The 19,437-nt window shown below is 40.5% G+C and overlaps 1 protein-coding gene across 1 annotated transcript; it reads left to right on the forward strand.

Annotated features, from left to right (window-relative positions):
• The first annotated feature begins 377 nt into the window (after nucleotides 1-377).
• On the forward strand, nucleotides 378-18,706 carry LOC127785846 (uncharacterized). The gene is made up of 5 exons (XM_052313217.1): nucleotides 378-1,147; nucleotides 3,712-3,811; nucleotides 3,857-4,226; nucleotides 18,180-18,274; nucleotides 18,356-18,706. The coding sequence occupies exons 1-5, from the start codon at nucleotides 378-380 to the stop codon at nucleotides 18,704-18,706; spliced, it is 1,686 nt and encodes a 561-aa protein (XP_052169177.1).
• The last annotated feature ends 731 nt before the right edge of the window (nucleotides 18,707-19,437 follow it).

Below are 19,437 nucleotides of genomic sequence, written 5' to 3' on the forward strand. Positions count from 1 at the left end.
CCATTTTTGTGCAGACAAAATTAATTTGAAAACAGCCGATCGAGGGTGTGGCTTAGTGCCGTCAGCCCGTCACTGCTGGAGTGCTGGGGCTAATGCTATGGAGGGCACCGCCACTGCTGGTGAGCGAGGCGGTGCGGAGACCGGCCGGACGGAGGATGCGCGAGCCGGGACCCGATCGAACACTAGACCGAGTCTGCCTCGTTGCGCAGTGTTGATGATGTGTAAGCGGATTCGATCGATTCGCGGTCTCCGTTTTCTTTTCCAAATCATCTTCAACATATGTAAGCTGGCCACTATATATGGACGCAGAGTTGTTGGGCAACTAGCCAAGACCGGTACTATACGCACTTTCATCGTGTGTTGGAATTCGGATCGTCATGGCGGCGGAGCTGCTACCGGATGACGTGCTGGAGCTTATCCTCCGCCGCGTTGCTCTGTCACCGCGCAGCCTCGCCGCGTGCCGCGGCGTCTGCAAAGCGTGGCGCGCAATCATCGACACCCGGTGCCCGCCCCCACACCCGGACCTCCTCCCGCTCTCTCTAGCCGGCATCTTCTTCGCTAACTTCTACTGCCCAATCGAGGATCTCCCGGGTTTCTTTGCGCGGCGAGGACGCCATCACCGTTCCCGGATCTTCCCCAAGCTCAACTACCTGGACGATGCTCCCATCAGCAAGCTGGAGGCCCACGACCACTGCAACGGCCTCCTTCTCTTGGACGAGTACGTAGTCAATCCGGCCACGCGGCGGTGGGTACGGCTGCCCCCGACGCCGGAGTGGAGCCCTGCGGGATCGGACTTGGAGGCGATGGTCACCGACTCAAGTCGTGAGGAGTACCTCGTGTTTGACCCTACCGTTTCGCCACACTACGAGGTGTTCTCCATCCCCGAGCTTGTCTTTTGCAGAGAAGATGACAAAGACAATACCGAATCGGTGGTAAAACAACATGAGTGGCCGCCATCGCCGTTTGTCGTGCAAGTCTATTCGTCGGCGAAAGGGAGGTGGGAGAAAAGGTCATTTATCCGGCAAGGGGAGGCTGCCGGGACCATTGCTGATGTGCACTACTCATCTTGGATGGCAAGTCACCACCTCTATGGCATCTATTGGCGGGGTGCACTTCATATTCAGATGAAAAATAATGATGTTATAAGGTAATTCCTCTGTTTCATATTATAAATCATCGCTTTGACTTTTTTTCAGTTAAATTTCTTTAGGTATGATCAAATTTCTTAACAAAAGGGCAAGCACTCACTCAAGCTCATTAATTAGTTGCTCGTCGTTTTTAATCTCAAGGAATAAAAATAAATTAAATAAAAAACATACAATCAATTTGAAAGAACGATGAGCAAATTGATTTATTTTTTATCTTTTATACGAAAATTTGTACGTTGAGCAAATTTGAATGTGTACGTAAGCTCATTTAAAAATAATTAATGAGTACTTGTACGGGTACGTAAGCGAATTTAATACGGGCTCAGATGGCCTCATCTATAGGAATTTTTGTTCAATTTAAGGCAATCCGAGTCCGTATACGTTCAACAACCTGTGTACACTTCCCTCCGGACGGACGAGATGAACCCGTCCTAAGGAATTTTTAGGAATGCATAGTAATCAATTTGAAAACATATATACAATCAGAAACAGTTAATCGTGTATCTTCAGGATAAAAAAAATTGATACTACAACTAGCTGCCTCCTTCAGAATAAAAAGTCACATCTTAAAATTTCTATTTAAACTGATGGGTGGAAGGAAAATTGTTCACTAATCTACTTGGCCAGACTCCAACATACGCATTTGTATGCATTGCTATCATAATTTCCACTCCAAATTCCGGTGAATATTTGCTAAATATGTGATCTTTAAATAACCATAACTTTTTAATCCTTTGATTTCAGATCCATTGAATTGTTCTACTCCTTACAATTAAAAAACCAATACTTCAAATATCCATATCAACTACTACCTCCGTTTCAGGCTATAAGACTTTCTATCATTACCCATATTTATATAGATGTTAATGAATCTAGGCACACATATATGTCTAGATTCATTAACATATATATGAATGAGGACAATGTAGAAAGTCTTATAATATGAAACGAAGGAAGTATGTTATTATACGTGAAATAATATGTCCTTACGTAGTTCAAATATTCGCATAATTTACATGCCATACAAATGATCATAGAAATTTCTAAAAAAAAGAATATAATATGGCATCAATACCAATTTACAAATATGCTAAATTAATCTACATATGTACAAACAAATCCTTCTATAAATAGAGCTCTTTTTAATTATTATTATCTCCATCCAACAATATATATCTCCAATTATGTAGGAATTATGAAGGAATTAAAAAAAAACTATGATATCCCTTATTAAATAAGGGATACGTGGAAAGTGAGAGGTTGGGGTAGTGTTAATAAGAATTCAATGAGAGATGGTTGGGTGAGACAAGTATTACCTAGAATCTCTTACATTTTAGGTAAAATTTGAATAGTTAGATTTATGGATGGAGATAGTATAAGCAAATATAAGTATGTGAGTATGTCTCTAATTACATAAAGAAGTCCTATTATCATATTTTTTTAAAAAGAAAACTTCTTAAATTTATATATCCGACATATTTAGTATACAAGAAAAATATATTACTTTAAGGTTTAAATTAAGATATCCTAAATATTTCAAAAAAGAAACACACACTGTATAAATGATAGTTCCACGTGAACCAGCTTCATTGGTGTGACATATTTAAGATGACACAATTGAATTAATTTTAGTTTACAATTTACATACTGGAAGCGTAATTTAAAAAAAAATCATAACCAACTTTCAAGACAAATTATTGATAAAAACAGATTTAGAAGAGTAACAACAATATCTATCTACAAACAGTCCTAAGATGCTACGTGACATTCTAATAAAATAGAAAAAAATCCTAAAAAGTAATTTAAAACAAAAATATCTAACTAGTGATTTTTCTTTGAATATATAGTGAACCCATTATTCTCTACCATTAGATTGACGTTAATAAAAAAAATAAAAGTCCCACATTTTTCTACAGTGGACCCAGACTGTCCATCGCATTATATCGCGCGTCCGGTTACGAGCCAGTTTGGCCGCGGCGACAAGTTCATCGCTAATTGACTCACCTCTCTATAAGTAAGAAGTCTATAAAACAAATAGTTGTACGAATGAATTTTAAGTATTATATAGTATAAAGCTAACAAATAGCTTAGAAAATTTATTTGAGCAATGCCGATAAAGAGATTGGTGAAGAAAACAAACTTATGAAGCTTGGAATGTGCCATCCATTTGATATTCCACCCATATATGTTTCTCAAATGCAGCCCATGATACATACACGCGTGAATGCGCGGGCTAGTTACTTGTAATATAAATACAACGACATCAAAATGAATAGGTCATAAGATTCGATGTGAGACATCAGTAGAGTACTTTGTTATTACAGTTTTCATACAATAATTAAATAATTTTAAAAAATAGTTAATGCTTGGTAGCTTGAAGTCAAAGTTCATATTCCTAATTGTTTTGAACGGACGGAGTATTGATATATATCAATTGTTCTTACTTTTTTTCCAGGAAGAATAGATTAAAAATCTGGCCCCTATGATCATCTGTTCTTACTGAAAGAAAGAAAACAAAAAGAATCACACTAATCTATTATTTGCTAATTTGTGGGTTTTGCAGAATAACCTTGTTAGATGATAAGTATCAAGTGATCAAGTCACCAAGTGATATCAATCTGAACAATCATCCTTATATTTACCTTGGAAGATCAAAGAAGGGGGTATGCTGTGCATCAATTGATCACAAACAACATCAACGTCTTCAGGTTTGGCTGCTGCACGAAGTACTGCATGGTGGTGATCAGATGGAGTGGATGCTGATACACGACGTCAGTCTCGAGCAGATCATGGCAGATTTCCGCTGGAATCCTGAAGCTGTTAAGCCATGGATCAAACATAATACGTACCGTGGCGATAACAAGAATAATGAAGAAATATCAGAAGATGAATCTCCTGGTTGGGACTCTGAGGATGATAGCATCATTGTTTATACGGAAGATATGGTACGATGGGACATGAATGGATACACTTGTATCCTTGGACTGCATCCTTTTAGAGAGATTATCTTCTTATTCAACTCATATCAGGACAGAGTATGGGCTTACCACTTATACAACTCGAAGGTTGAATTCTTGGGTATGTTATGGGTAGGCTTTTCAGAGGAGATAGGGCGATCCTTTTCATATACGCCTTGTTGGATTGGAGATTTATCTTAAAACATTTATTTACTAATTTATAATCCATTATTAGTATAATCAATATGGATCTTCTAGTGGTCATCTGACCATTTTGTCTCCGTGGTTTCTTCCATCCACAAGTGTATGACTGGCTATAGGCTTCGTGTCCATGGCATCGTTGCATGGGTAGATGGTGTTCTTTAGAAAAATAGTCCTTTGGATTTCTCTTTGCACTGGCGAAGGATTGAAGAATTGGGGGTGCTAAATTGTTAACCATGTTACGTGAGAACTCACTAACGGTTTGGTGGAAGGTGGTGTGGGCACATGATGTCACGATGATTAGCAACAAGAGAAATAAGAGGAATCTACTGTTTATGATTCACCTTAACATTATGGAGTGGCCGCTCAACCTTATTCAGTCTTCTGAATTCGAACTAATATATGCCAGTGTGCATACATTTGATATGCATGCCTTATCGATCACCTCTTAAAATTTTTAGGATTATATATACGATGACTTTTGGTTCGCACCAATTAATATATGCATAAAATGATTGATGAGGTGGTTTTCAACATATTTCAAATATGGGTATGTGATCGTTGTGTTTGTTCTGTGATTATTATATGAGTTAGTATGTAAAGTAAAAATATAAAAAGCATCATTATAAAACAAGATCGTTAAATAACATCAACTTAAAATTTTGAATAATTCAACATATATTAATGGACGATAATCACATAAACCCATCCTTTTAGCTGAACGTACGGTATTGGATGGCTAGCTAGCTAGGTTCATTTCCAACTAATTCAACGATTAAGGTGGCTAATTACCCGGACGGGTGTTGCACTTGCATGGCCGCATAGGGGGTGCCTGGCCAACCCCGGCAACCCCGGTGGCTTCGCCACTGACTCTTTGCTTTACCGGTGGGCCATCTGATAAATGGTGAATGGCTTGTGAAGATTGTGGCGTTAACGGATGGTGGCGTAGGAACGGGGATTGGGGCACAACCTCCCCAATGTTTACTCAGGAGTTCTATGGATCCATTATTTTGGATGTACAAGTATTACGATCTTCAAAAGCCACTCTATAATTATGGTTTTTATTTATAATGGATTTATATTAAACCCGGCCTCTACACCTGTGAGGGTGTACACAGCCAAACAAGTTTTCAAGAGTACATAAGACTCATCCCGTTATATGGGGAGACAACACAAGGTATGAAGTTTACATAAGACTCATCCCGATACATGGGCAACATCACATAAAGATAACACCCAAAATAAGAATCATAGAAAGCTAAGCTTCAATTCTTCTTCTAAAATTCCAGCCATAAGTAGCATAAAACTCCATTACTCGTGACTCCAAAATTCTACAATGAACTTGGACGGCATCTCCATTGTCCTCTTTAAGAAGCAAGGACCAAAGTCTTGTCCAATGAGTCCCCCTGAAGATTACCTGCATGAAAGAAATAGGATTAGAGCCATTAAAGACTACATCATTCCTACTAAGCCACAAAGCCCACAAAATTGCCGCAATGCCCATATAAATTTGTCTTTTAAGTCTAGGTTCAAAACCATTCAACCAATTTCCAAACATATGAGCCACGCTACGGGGTTGGCTAATTCCGAAAGTAAAGAAACATGCACTCCAAATGTACCTTGCCATGAGACAGTCAAAGAAAAGATGGTGTATCGACTCTTTAGAGTTACAAAAGCAGCAACTTAGACTACCTCTCCATCTTCTCTCAGCTAGGTTATCCTTTATTAGAATAACTCCTTCTTTAAGATACCACAAGAATATTTTAATTTTCAGTGGAATTCTGAGCTTCCAAATCAAAGTCTTTCTAGGTATCACTCCATTATACATAAGCACTTTGTACATGGAGTTAACCGTAAAGAGCCCATCCTTGTTTGCTTTCCAAATAAATTGATCCTTTTTTATCAGATATAGTTGTCGACGGGTGATACCCGTAGACCGGATATAGAGGGTATTGGGGTACGTTGGTACAAGGATCTACGTAATGCGACATCAAGCAGACAAAAGACAAAGATTATACTGGTTCAGGCCCCTTGATAGGTAATAGCCCTAATCCAATTGATATGGGATTATATGATGGAAAACACAGGTTACAAAGGGAACGGTGGAACTTGACGAATCCGGCAAGATCGTCGTCGAGTTGGTTCGACTAGATCCCCGGCGATTTGGCTCCTTGCAGGCTCCGACTTCCTAGGCTGTGTGGGTTGTGTTGGCTCTGAGATTCGATGCCTCAGGTCCTCCCCGGGGGGTCCCTTTTATATCACAGGTCAGGCGGTTTCCAAGTAGAACTTGGAAACATCAAACCTTACACGATACATTGACGACCCAGTCTTGTCCGAGTAGGACTCTTTCCATTTGTAAACTCCGTGAGAGGTTTCCTTAATATATGCGGAGAGTATCCATATATGCGTGGGTATACCATATCGATATGGGACGTATATCAAAGGGTAAAGGGTATACTTAACCCGTAACCCTAACAGTAGCCCTCGACTTCTGCTTAAATGAGCTCGTGTAACCATCCGCGACTTCTTATGTCGAGACTGTTGTCGTTCCTGGTGCGAGGACCGTAGAGACAGGACGTAGTCGAGACCACCATTTGAAGCCTAACGGTCACGAGCGAATTTAAACTGAAGTCCAAAAAACTGCCGCGCATAACAGACCCAGAAATTTCTGGCAGGCATCTCTCTCCTTTCCTTGGAATTCGCACCGTCGGTAGTGCGTTTATTTAAAGGGATTTTGGGGATCCATTTTGAAGTCCGCCCATCGTGCAGAAAACATCCCGCCTGCAAGCGCTCTTCGTCTTCTCCGCTCCCACAAGAAACCCTAGTTCGTCGGCCTTAGCCCCTTCTCCGGCGATCTCCGATTGACGATGGATCTTGGCAAATCATCCTCCACCAGTGCATCGCTGAAGAAGCTTCAGGAAGATGGTGCCCTTCCCAGTCGTGGGACCATGGAGAGGGAAGCAGGAGGTACTGATCCCCAGCCCGTCTTAGGTCGCATGGTTGCAATCGAAGACTACATTCTTTGCGGTTTTCTCCCTCTGCCTTCCGAATTTCTTCTTTTGGTTCTGAACTTCTATGGTCTTTCACTGCTCCATCTGAACCCCAATTCCATCGCCTTTCTAAGCATCTTTTCTCATCTTTGTGAGGCCTACCTTGGCGTAGAGCCCTTTCTCGATCTCTTTCGCTTCTACTACGAGCTGTGTTGGATAGAGCCCAACAGGGTATCTGGATGCGTCGGGTTCAGACTTTGGGATGGCCTAAAGTCGCGTTATATCCCCTTCCAGTGCCCTTCTTCTCGCAGCAAATGGCGGACGAGGTGGTTCTACCTTCAGATCAAAGATTCGGACGGCGTGGCGACGGGCGGCGTGGGGCGCGAGGCTGGCTAGGGCGCACGGCGCGGCAGAGGGAAGGCAGCGATGGTGACAGGGAGGGGAAGGGCTAGGCTAGGACCACATCATGCACCTAGGGGGCAATGAACAGTGATTTTTTCTATTTTACCTATTTTGATTGATTTCCTATTCAAATCTTTGTCCCATAAATTCTAATTTTCACACAAATGAAGTTTACCCACTATTTGTGTTATTCTAATCAGAGGATTCACCCAAGATTAATATTACCCATATTTTATTTTAATACAACTTATTTGAATTTTAATTAGGGCTAATTCTTATTCCATCGCACTTAAATTTAATTTTACCAATATGGTCGTGATAATATTTTATTTATTTCCAACCTTACCTAAACTTTATTTTAAATTATATTTTAATTATTTATTTTGCCAATTTATTTTTAGGGTTTATTCCTAATTAATTATTCTTATTCATGATTAATTGAACTCCGCAATAAAATCCAAACAAAATAGGTGAATAAATCCGGCATGATGCAATTTATTTTAAAAGTTTTTGAAGGTCCTCATTTTAAGGGTTTCGATTTTGTTGGTCGAATTTTAAGGATGTTACAGAACAAGACCTAAGAGCAAGTTTAATAGTAATATAGTATAGCCAAACTATTGGCTCCAAATGAATGATAGTCAATTTTATAGTTAATTCATACAACTAGGAAATTAGCCCGCGCACTTGCGCGGACATCTTATTTAATATTGCTTATATTTTTATTACGATGGTTTATGTGCGGGTGATATTTTTCTAAATATTCTTTTGACTCCTTTTTTAATATGTATTTATTAGTTCTTTGTTTAGGCATTGGCCATGATTTTCTGCTAATTACCCTTACGACATATAAATTTTAAACTAAAATTATTTAGGACCGTGCAATTTTGAATTTATAAAAAAATATATTATGTTACAATAAAGAAGTTGATTCCTATCTATTTTCTACGATATGTTTCTTTTTTAAAAAATATTTAGCATATCTTATTTTTCTTTGAGTTTTCAAACTTCAAGTAAACTTTTTCTTGTATACCATAGATGTCTTTACGTATTTTAGGACATACTAATAATTTTTAGGTGTTTCATCTAATATATTAGACATATCAATCTATTTATTTCTAATTAGAGTGAGGTGATTATTCGTGTATAGAGAGAAATGACGGGTTAAACAGTGAGTGGACGTCGGTCGCTCGCGCTAGGCAAGCCGGTGACACCATGCTGGTGTCGTGTGCCCTTGAGGCAACACCACATCAAGGCGCGTGCCCCATAGCTTGGTCTCGCCTCTCATCGTGGCGACGGCAGTGCGCCAGCATGGTATATCAGGTATCTCCCGTTCTCCCAGGCGAGTAATCTGTATTTCTCTAATTTTTTAAAAAATTGTTATATTCACATGTAATCAGTCGATAAAAAGTATATTTATATCTTTTTAGGCAAAGCACATACGCAGAAAAATGACATCTTTCCACTGCTGAACTATTTTCATGGGACCAAAGTCCAACTTAGCATTACCCACCAATCAGCGATATTCAAAGTCGGTTTGTAAAGGAGGAGCAGAGGTTGGACTTGATCACTTACGATCCAATTTATTTGTTTAGATCAATCTAATCAAATGGTCATAAAGTAAGTATGGGACAATCGGTTTAAATGAGTTCAATTTTCTAAGATTTTCTTTGATAATCACCATTCTAAGCCAAGCTCCAGGAGCTTTACATCTCGATGCTCCCTGACCAGAAATGATGTTATTAATTATTATCTTCAATCTTTATTACCGAACATATGACACCTCGGCACGTCACCATTCTTATTCCTCGCTCGATGGTAACTACTTGCTGCAAACTATTCTCTTATTAAAAGAATCATGTAATTATCATTTATTTTTTATGACTTAAGTTATCGTCAAATGTTCTTTAAGCATAACTTTAAATTTTTTATATTTAATTTTGAATAAGACGAATGATCAAACATTTATCGAATAGTCAACGGTATCCTATATTAAAAAACGGAAGTAATATGTCCAAGTGACGTATTTCCGTGTATAGCATATATTATGAGTAACATTGATCTCATAGTGTTTCGTTGTATTTGGTTGTCATGCGTGCAAAGAATAGGTGTAATCCAGGTGACGTATTTTCGTATATATCATAATATGAGCAATATTGATCCCATTGGTTTAATAATAAATTTAATAATAGTTCTAATAAATTAAAAAACAGAGATATTGCTTAAAAGTTATGGCAGCAGAACTATCTAATTGTACACTTGTAACGGATGGAGAGTATGTATATACATACCTGAGGAGAGACATGGTACATATGTCTTTTTAAAGTTTGATCTAATCTGTCACGTACAGAGAGGGAGGTGGAGGTGGAAAGTATTTGTTCTTTTTTAAGTTTGATCTAACAGTTATAAATAATGGATCTACCGAGTTAAATGAAAATCTATATATAAATGTTTTTCTTTTTTTCTTAAAATTTTTATGATTCATTCTAATTTATTAGTGGGACACGCTGCGGCCTAGGAGCTTTAATCTCACCCGAATTAAAATTTACACCATATCTACTTGAGAAAACACACACGACTAATTACATTGTTTGCATTTTTACATATATAGGCCCTGTTTATTTAACGAGACGAAAAGTTTTGGCGTGTCACATCGGATATACGGACAGACATTTGAAGTATTAAACGTAGTCTAATAACAAAACAAATTATAGATTCCACCATATTAGCAAATGTTTACCATAGCACCAAATTGTCAAATCATGGCGCAATTAGACTTAAAAGATTTGTCTCGTAATTTACACGCAATCTGTGTAATTAATATTTTTTTAATATTTAATACTCCATGCATGTGCCCAAACATTCGACGTGGCAGGGTGAAAAGTTTTTGTTTGGGAACAAAACAGGGCCATAGATTCAAATTAGCTTTATATTTGTTAAGTAATATTTGAAACCATAAATATGATGGGAATTATTTTTAAAAAGTTGTTATGGAATTAGTTATCACATGTCAACGTCATCCATTGCAACCTATTTTGCACTAAAACATAATTAACCAACATAAGTCATCAATGTAAAATCATAACAAAATAAGTTATAATTACGTATGTTTTTAGTCCGACAAATGATCAAATATATACTCAAAGTCAATACCATAAAAAAATGAAGGTAATATAAATAAATATATTATAGGGGTATCTCAAGTGAAAAAAATAAAGGGGTAAATGGAAAGAAAAATTGGTGAGGGGTACGTACGTACGTGTGGGGAGGGAGACGTACGTACGTACGCGAGAGAGGATAGTCACTAAATTCATTATTCAATCTAATGTAATGGTCAGAACCAATGGATCCACTAATTTAAATGAAAATCGAGGGTTAGAAATTTTTTTAATCTATCAGTACGCCACATGACGGCTTGGAAGCGTTTGTCGGAGTGACACGTAGCGGCATGAGAGTGTTTGTAGAAAGTTTAATGGACTTTTAAGTATATAATTAGGAAGATAGCCCGCGCATTCGCGCGGTCATGTATTATAAGATGCATTTGAGAAAGTCATAAGAGTGGAAGAATATCAACTGGATTACAACAACCATCCTTGAAAAGTACTATTACTCCACAAATTTTCTTCATTGGAATTACTTAACTAATTTTTTAAGCTATTTGTTAGCTTTAAACTATATAATATTAAATTTATCTTTGTAAGCTATTATCCATAATATTCTTCATTATCTAGAAAGAAAGAAGATAAGACTTAGTTTTTCTAGCATACATGTGTAGCAAATTAAAAGTAAGATATTTTTTTTAATTAAATGTTTAGGGGTTCTCTTTTTTTAACAAATCTTGAAAAACAATTATTTCTAATAAATGTATTTGACTTGTACGATCAAGTCCACCTTCTAATTATGTACTTATATATGAGTTATTACTAAAGCCAGAGGAGATATACATATCCTATACCTCGATTTCCTATGATATGTGTGATATATAGAATTTATTTTCTTAAGAAAAACTAGTCAACATGACTTCTAAAATTTAAATTAAAGAGTATTAATTATAACTTTTAAACCAACTATGTAATGTTGCCTTAGTGTGGCTTATATGTGCAATAATATACGAAGAAATTGTAAGGTCACCATATAGGATAGATGGAAGGCGATTAATACCTAAGCACTCAAAAATATTTATTACCAAATTTTGTTACCAATTTATTAGATTTTCTCCAAAGAGCTCAACTTAATCCCTATTTACTTTTTCTATTTTCTGTTTTCTCCAAACACATTCAAAACTTTTGTTACCAACTCACGTCTTATTTTAAATTCAAAATATAAGCATCATGGATCTTTAATTACGAATAGAGAAATAGTTATATTAGAAATTAGATGTATAGCGTAAAAATTGTAGTCGTTTTAATATTATTGATTATTTTTGTTTTAGTTTGATAGAAGTAGGGTAGGGGAGAGGAGTGGGGAGTAGAGAGCCAGAGCCGAGAGGAGAGGGGCTGGGCTGTGCTGTGCGCATTTGAAGGGGCAGGCAAGGTGGATGTGAGGTTGTTTTCGTAAACTTTCTAAATGATTTAAATGAAAACCGATGATCAAATGTTTGTTTTTTTCCAAAAAATTCAATTTGTTTTCTAATTTTTAAGACATGACACATGATGGCTTATTTTTTTTCTAAAAGTATATATAACGGTTAACTACCAATTTAAGTAAAAACCGATGATCACATGTTTTTTTTCCTTAGAATTTCCTTGGAGTCTTTCTAATTTGTAAGTCATAACACATGGTGACTTAAGTGTGTTATACATGATGTAGAATGATTTAAGATGACATAATGTTCCATTATTGTTATTTGTAGGATGATATAATATTTTTATGTATGTTTAAAAACATGTTTATGTTTTTATCCAATATAATATGTGTAATATGCATCTTCGATAATTTAATTAATTATAAGAAAAAAATAGTTGAAAATAAACAAAAAATAATATTTAGGAATTATGATCATTTAGCTTTTTAATTATTGATTATTTTTATATTAAGTTGTTAGTTAAAAGATATGGGAGAAAGGAATTGAATGGGAGAGGAAAGGAGGGGTGAGCTAGAGGCGATATGACACATGTGTATATAACAGAGGAGGGGATGGGAGGAGGAGACTTTGTTTCCTTTAAGCTAGATCCAATGAGCTTGAGTTACTAAGATCTAATTATAAAAAATAATAGGTCCACCATATGAGGTGAAATTTGCTAAAGGAATATATTACTATTAGATTTTTTTTGGTGCTGTTTTACAAACTGAATGTGTTTTAGCTACTATTACTTTATTAACTGAAAATAGAATAACAACTTATTATGAAGTTATGTACTATGATAAAATCTAGAGTAAAATACATGGCCAGTCCTTAAACTTATGGGGTGGTGTCACTAAGGTCCGTGAACTTGAAAATTACACGTTTAGGTCCGTGAACTTAGTTTAATGTACCACTCCAGTCCTTTGACTATGTTTGACCACCAACGTGGCATACCAGTTAGGCAACACTTTTGTGTTCAGCCCCCTTCACATATATCTTCGCACATAACTTGCCCTGACCAGTGCATTTCAATCCAAATCCCCCAAAATATCCCTAAATCGGCTAGGGCTTTAACGGTGAGGTTAGCGGAAGGAGGCCGAGAGGTAGTGGCTGTGGCGGCCTCGGTGGTGAGATTAGTGGCAGGAGGCAGCGCAGTGCAGCGGGGTTAGTGGTGGCACAGTGCTGTCGGATTAGCGGCGGGAGGCAGCACAATGCGGCTTGCACGCTAGGCATCCCTATGGATTCTCCAAGCTCGACCTCGTCTCGAAGTCGTCAGAAGAAGGTGTTGTTGATCAAATGCCCATTGTGCAAGGATAAGGATATTTTGGAGCGCAGAGCAATGCAATTGCTAATCGGGGCCGTATTTTCTATACATGTAAGGAAAAGAATGAGAGGGAAAGAACGATTTGAGGATTTTTTTTGGGATTCTAGCTAAAAGGAGATATATGCAATGTGTTGTGATGTGGAGGGAGCTGAGAGCAAAAGTGTTGCCTTCGTGGCATGCCACGTTGGCGGTTAAACACAGTCAAAGGACGTTTGGACCAGGATGGTATATTAAACCAAGTTCACGGATCTAAACATGCAATTTTCAAGTTCACTGATCTAAGTGATACCACCACATAAGTTTAGAGACCGGCTATGTATTTTACTCTAAAATCTATAACATTATTTTTTTTTGAATGGCATGTAAAAGTAAAAGAATATAACCAAAAATGACATATTTCTTTCTAAAGTTGAAATATGATGAATATGGGTCTTAATTTAAATGTAAATTTAGTCACAAATAATTTGGTTACATATAAATTAGCGTATGACTGAGATGTTATAGTTATTTAATTTTTTTTTATCAAAAGTTATGCTTCCTAACTAACTAATATGGCATGGAGGGAATAGGAAGAGGAGAATGAGGGTGGGTGTGTACGTACATCATTCACGCACAGTCCGTTTCGGGTGGGGCCGTGGGGTTGAGAGGCGGTTATTTTTCCATCTAATCTAACATATACCTCTAATGGTTAAAAATAATGGTCCACAAGATTAAATAAAAACCAACGGTTTAGATATATTATTTTTTCTTAGAATTTCTCTAATTTATTGAGGTGCCACATGGCATCCTAGGAGTATTTGTAGAAGTACATATGGCGGCTTTAGAACGTTTATAGAAAGTTTAATGGGCTTTTAGTATATAATAGATAGATTTCTCTAATTTATTGAGTTGCCACATGGCGTCCTAGGAGCGTTTGTAGAAGTACACATGGCGGCTTTAGAGTGTTTGTAGGAAGTTTAATGGTTTTACTATATAATAGATAGTTATCTATATGCATAATTAGTATTTAGTCCCACATGTCATACACACGTGTATTTTGGAGTTCGTGCTGCAGCTGGTTACAAATTTGTAGCCCGCTGCTCTTCTCTCTCATCTTTTATATTCTCAAAATGTATTTATAACTGGCTTGTATTATGCTATTGTAGCTGCTCTGCGTTCACAGTGCGCCTACGTGGCATTCAGCCTCACCAATCCACGTAGGAGATTCCATGCTACGTCGGCATGTGCCGTTACTAACTGAGGACCGGGGAGCCAAACTTTGCTACTGGTTCCTCGTCAGAATCAGGCCCACATCCCATGCTGCATGGGAGAGAGGGAGACGGAGGAAAGAGTGAGTGACTGCAAGCGAGCAAACGAGATCTAGTCATCGTGAGTCGTCTCCCTCTCTTCCATGTATCGCATCGCCAACCAAATCGCCATGGCTCGCTCCTCCTCCCAGTCCCAGTCCTTCGTCGGCATCGCCGCCGGGGCTGCCCGCCCGGCCACCGTTGGCCCCCACGGCACGGCCGTAGTGGCCGCCAGCATGCACCGCCGCCACGCCTTCACCGCTGGCGGCGCTGCGGTTCTACACCGACGAGGCGCCCGGCCTCCACTTCTCACCCACCACGTGAGCTCGGGGAGGTCGTCGCCGCCGTGTGAGCTCAGGGTAGCGCAAGGGAGAACACCAAAGTAGGAAGAGGCGTGGGGGTGCCGCGCCACCGGGGAGCTCCTCGACCACCGTCGCTGCGTGGAGCTTGTCGGGGAAGTCGGAAGGGGCAGAGAGGGGCGGTCTGCGGGGAGCTCATCGCCTGCACCGCCGTGGGGCTACTCGACTGCCCCCTCTGCGGGCGCCGCCGATGGGGTCACACGTGGATCAGAGAAGGGATCAACCGGGGAAGTCGGAGAGATGGGTTGGAAAGGCAAAAGGAGAGAGAATGAAGATGAAAAAGTGTTTGGTGATGGGGCCCATTTATATCTTGCACTGTGAGGTGAGTTGCTTTAGACGAGCTTTAGCCAATGTGGCATTTCAGGTTTGATCTAGGCCCGTGACGTATTGTGAACGCCCTAAGAAAGCTCATTCCTTGCAACAGCACAGTTGATATGGGTGTGCGTTTATGTTTTCCAGTGTGTCGCTCGTGGTAGGATTTTTGCAAGCGACCAGCGTATAACCGCTGGCACCTATAATTTTAATGAGTAGTACTCCCGTTCCGTCGCGAAAAAGTAGTACACCTCACGAGAAAGATTCAGTAGGCAATCTTCGGTCGTTCGCCTGACCCCCTCGTCTGACCGTCTGCAGTGTGCAGTAGAGCAGCTAGAAACAGATGTGCTACAGTGCTCTACAAGGGATAGAAGAATACAAAAATCAAACAAAAAGGGAAAAAGCAGAAGCCACGGCAAAAGCTGAGGCAAAAACGACAGAGCAAATAAAAAACTGAGGAAATTACTAGTAATACCACTTCTAAAGTAAACAAAATGGCAAGGAAATCACTAGTAATACCACTTCTAAAGTAAAGACAGTTTATTAATGCAACAACTTTTAAAAGAGAATGACCTTTAGCAGATAGAGGAGGGCTAGGAGGAATGCTGCGCTGATGGATAATGGGACACTTCTCGTTCTGTCGCGAAAAGTAGTACAACTCACGAAAAAGATTCGATCGTTCGCTTGACCCCCTCGTCTGACCGCCTGCAGTGTGCAGTAGAGCAGCTGGGAAACAGATGTGCTACAGAACTCTGCAATTTGGATAGAAGAATACAAAAATCGAACAAAATGGGAAAAAGCAGAAGCCACAGCAAAAGCTGAGGCAAAAACGATACAGAGCAAACAAAAATGAGCAAATAAAACCAAAGGGAAATGTACAAAGATTCGAAGCAACGTATAGTACAGACCCCCCTCTCTCTTGTGCCACTTTGAGAGGGTTTGCTGCTTCGTGTCATGGACTGCTCGGATCGTTCACTCTGCCCTTATACGTATAGTTGTCTGTGTTTAGTGTACCGTGGGACGTTGGGTCACACATGTCATTCCGGTTTCTAATTTAGCCATGCACTATCTCAAATTTTTCAAAAGAAAAATGGAGAAATAGGTGCACAAAAGGAGTATTCAAATTTTCTTTACACATCTTCATACTACACGCATGCACAGTGTTGATCTGAAAGTAGGATTTGCTATCTCCTAAATCCGATATTTTGGCTGGGCAACACATGTAATGTAGTTGTGCTCGTTTGATCCCTACCGAACTCCACATAAACTAGCCATGTAAGTTAGGGACAAATCGGCACTACATGCCTTGGTGAGGATACGAAAATAAAAAAGAGTGATTCAAGAGTATGTCATTTGAGGAGTATAACTATTTTGTGAAAATAAATGAAAAACCCAAGTACATGACAGGCAGAAAAGGAGTGGCTTGAGTTACGACCATTTCATTCATTAATTACTCAAGATGGTAAGTTAGACACTCTAAAAAGTTCATAAGTACATGTATGGCTCAGAATAGGTTGTATACATTTATCTACCGTTAGGAAATTTTACTCCATGATAATCTTCAATCTTTACTCGGGACAACTAAAAAGCTACGTGTAGGGGTTTGTTGATGGTTATTAACTGCAAATCATAAGCCGTCAATACCTGCATGAATCTGAACACATAAAATATGCAACATAGTGGTAGGGCTTAAATCTAAGGTTTAATGGGATCCATGCCATTATAAATTTGCCAATTCAGAAAAATGTCATTACAATTTGTCTATTCGTAGCATGCAACTGAAATTTTACAAATTTAGAACCATGCCACTGCCGTCATCTTTTCCATCCATCTTCTTACTTTTCCGTCTTCTTCCTTCTTTCTCCCATCTTCTTCTGGTTTTTAGCTAGCCGGAGAAGCTAGGCGAATAGAGGTGAGCAAGTGTGGCGTCGTCAGCAGGGCGGCGCTTCCAGTCCGACTCCGGCGTGTTTGCGGGCTAGCTCGAAGCGGCCGGCGGGGGTGGCAGGGACGACCTGTCGCTTAGGTTTAACGCTACAGCATCGGCGGCATCTCTCTAGGGCCCTGTCATCGCCGCGTCGTCGCGCTAGGCGGCCACGCTCAACTATGGGATAGCCGCCGCGGGCGGTGGGAACGTTGGGATGGTGCTCGTCGCCCCAGCCGCTCGTATCATCAACACAGAGCTGCGGCGGACAGAGCAGAGCCTGTGTTCCCGCTGCTCGGGATGGGGCAGTGCACGCTCGACACTGCCAAGTCGTCGGGTATCGCGGCAGTGACGGGGGGCAGCCTGGGAGCGCCATCCACTTCTGGCAGTCGTAGCCGACGACGGCCACTGGAGTAGGAGGCTCTGCCGACAAGAAGCCGCTCCCCATGCTGGACTACGGTGGCATCGGCCCTGGAGGCTCTGGGACGGCCACATACCACGACTACAACAACCAGGTGAAGAAGGATTGCATCCATGTCCTCCCTAGGCCACGCTGCACCCATGGCGCCGCGCGCGACGAGGGTTCTCCTACTGCTGCTGCGCCGGCCTGTCGATGTGACACCCTCCTCTCTTCCCCATCTGACCCCGGTCGGAGTCCCGACTTCGAGACAGTGAAATCCCTAAATTCCCTATCTCCTCCTCCTCCACCACCGCACAGGTCTAGTCGCCGTCTTGCCAGATCCGGCGCCGGCGCCGATGCTGGGTGCGACCTCCTCCATGGCAGTGACCATCCTCAACAACATCGGCACGGAGGTGCTCACAATCATGTCAACGGTCTCCATCTGCATGGCTCTCGTCGTGTTCCTCTTCTCCCTCTTCGTGTCACCCTCCTAGTGGTTCGCCGCGCTGCCGCTCATCGCCACGATGCTCGTCTACCTCGAGAGCCCCATCGACACTCTGACGCAGAAGATCGTCGATGCACTCCTCGATGCCGTCATCTTCGTCGTCGTTGTCACCTGCGTCCTCGTCGTGCTCTACTACTACCGCTGCACGGCTTCGTCCTCTTCTCCATGGGTGCCGCCATCACTGCCACCGCCCTCTACAGCCTCGGAGCCCCTCTCGACTCTACCACCGCGCTCTGGCCTGCCTCCCGCGCCCCCGGCCTCACCGACAGTGATGGTGAAGTCTGCGCCGGTGAGGATACCGTCGAAGGTGGCGATGACGCGGAGGGGGATGTGGGCGTAGACAGGCACCGCGTGCAGCTGCGAGGATGCAAAGAAAGAAGACAAGGAAGAGGATGGAAAAAAGGAGATGGATGAAAAATGTGACGACAGTGGCACAATCCTAATTTTGTAAAATTTTAATGGCACGGTTACAAATAGATGAGTTGTAATAGCATTTTTCTAAATAGACAAATTTACAATGGCATGGATCCAATTAACCCTAAATTAGTGATTTCCACAGCATTGGTGTAAATTTGGATGCAGGTGATAAATCAATAAAGTTGAGATGAAATATACATAAAGAAGGAGGAGAATGAAACTCGTATTCATGTCTATGGAGTTTTGGGCCCACAAACCTCACTCAGCACATTCAAATTGGCCCTCACCATACATATAGGCTGAGGAATCCTCCACCAGAGCTCAGGAGAAAAAGCTAGGCCAGATGGGCTAGCCACGGTTCGGCCGAACCGACCTTGGCACCAATCGCCATTAGTTTCCACGTAGACGCTCAAGATAAAGACTCAATGATAGTGGAGGGGTAGTTAGGACAATTCCAACTGCCAAAACCGTCATATGAAGGCTATATAAGGAGCTCAAGTGTTTCATTCCAATACACATCAAGCTTGAGCTGAATTATAAGAGGCTATTTGTACACTTTATGTATACTTAGAATACGGTGAGAGTAAGGGAGAAAGATCGGAGAAATTCTGGAGTTGTCAGTATTTCTCCCTAAGTCTTTTTGTACCTTGTCTA

Source organism: Oryza glaberrima, chromosome 10, assembly GCF_000147395.1.
Source record: "Oryza glaberrima chromosome 10, OglaRS2, whole genome shotgun sequence".
NCBI lineage: Eukaryota > Viridiplantae > Streptophyta > Magnoliopsida > Poales > Poaceae > Oryza > Oryza glaberrima.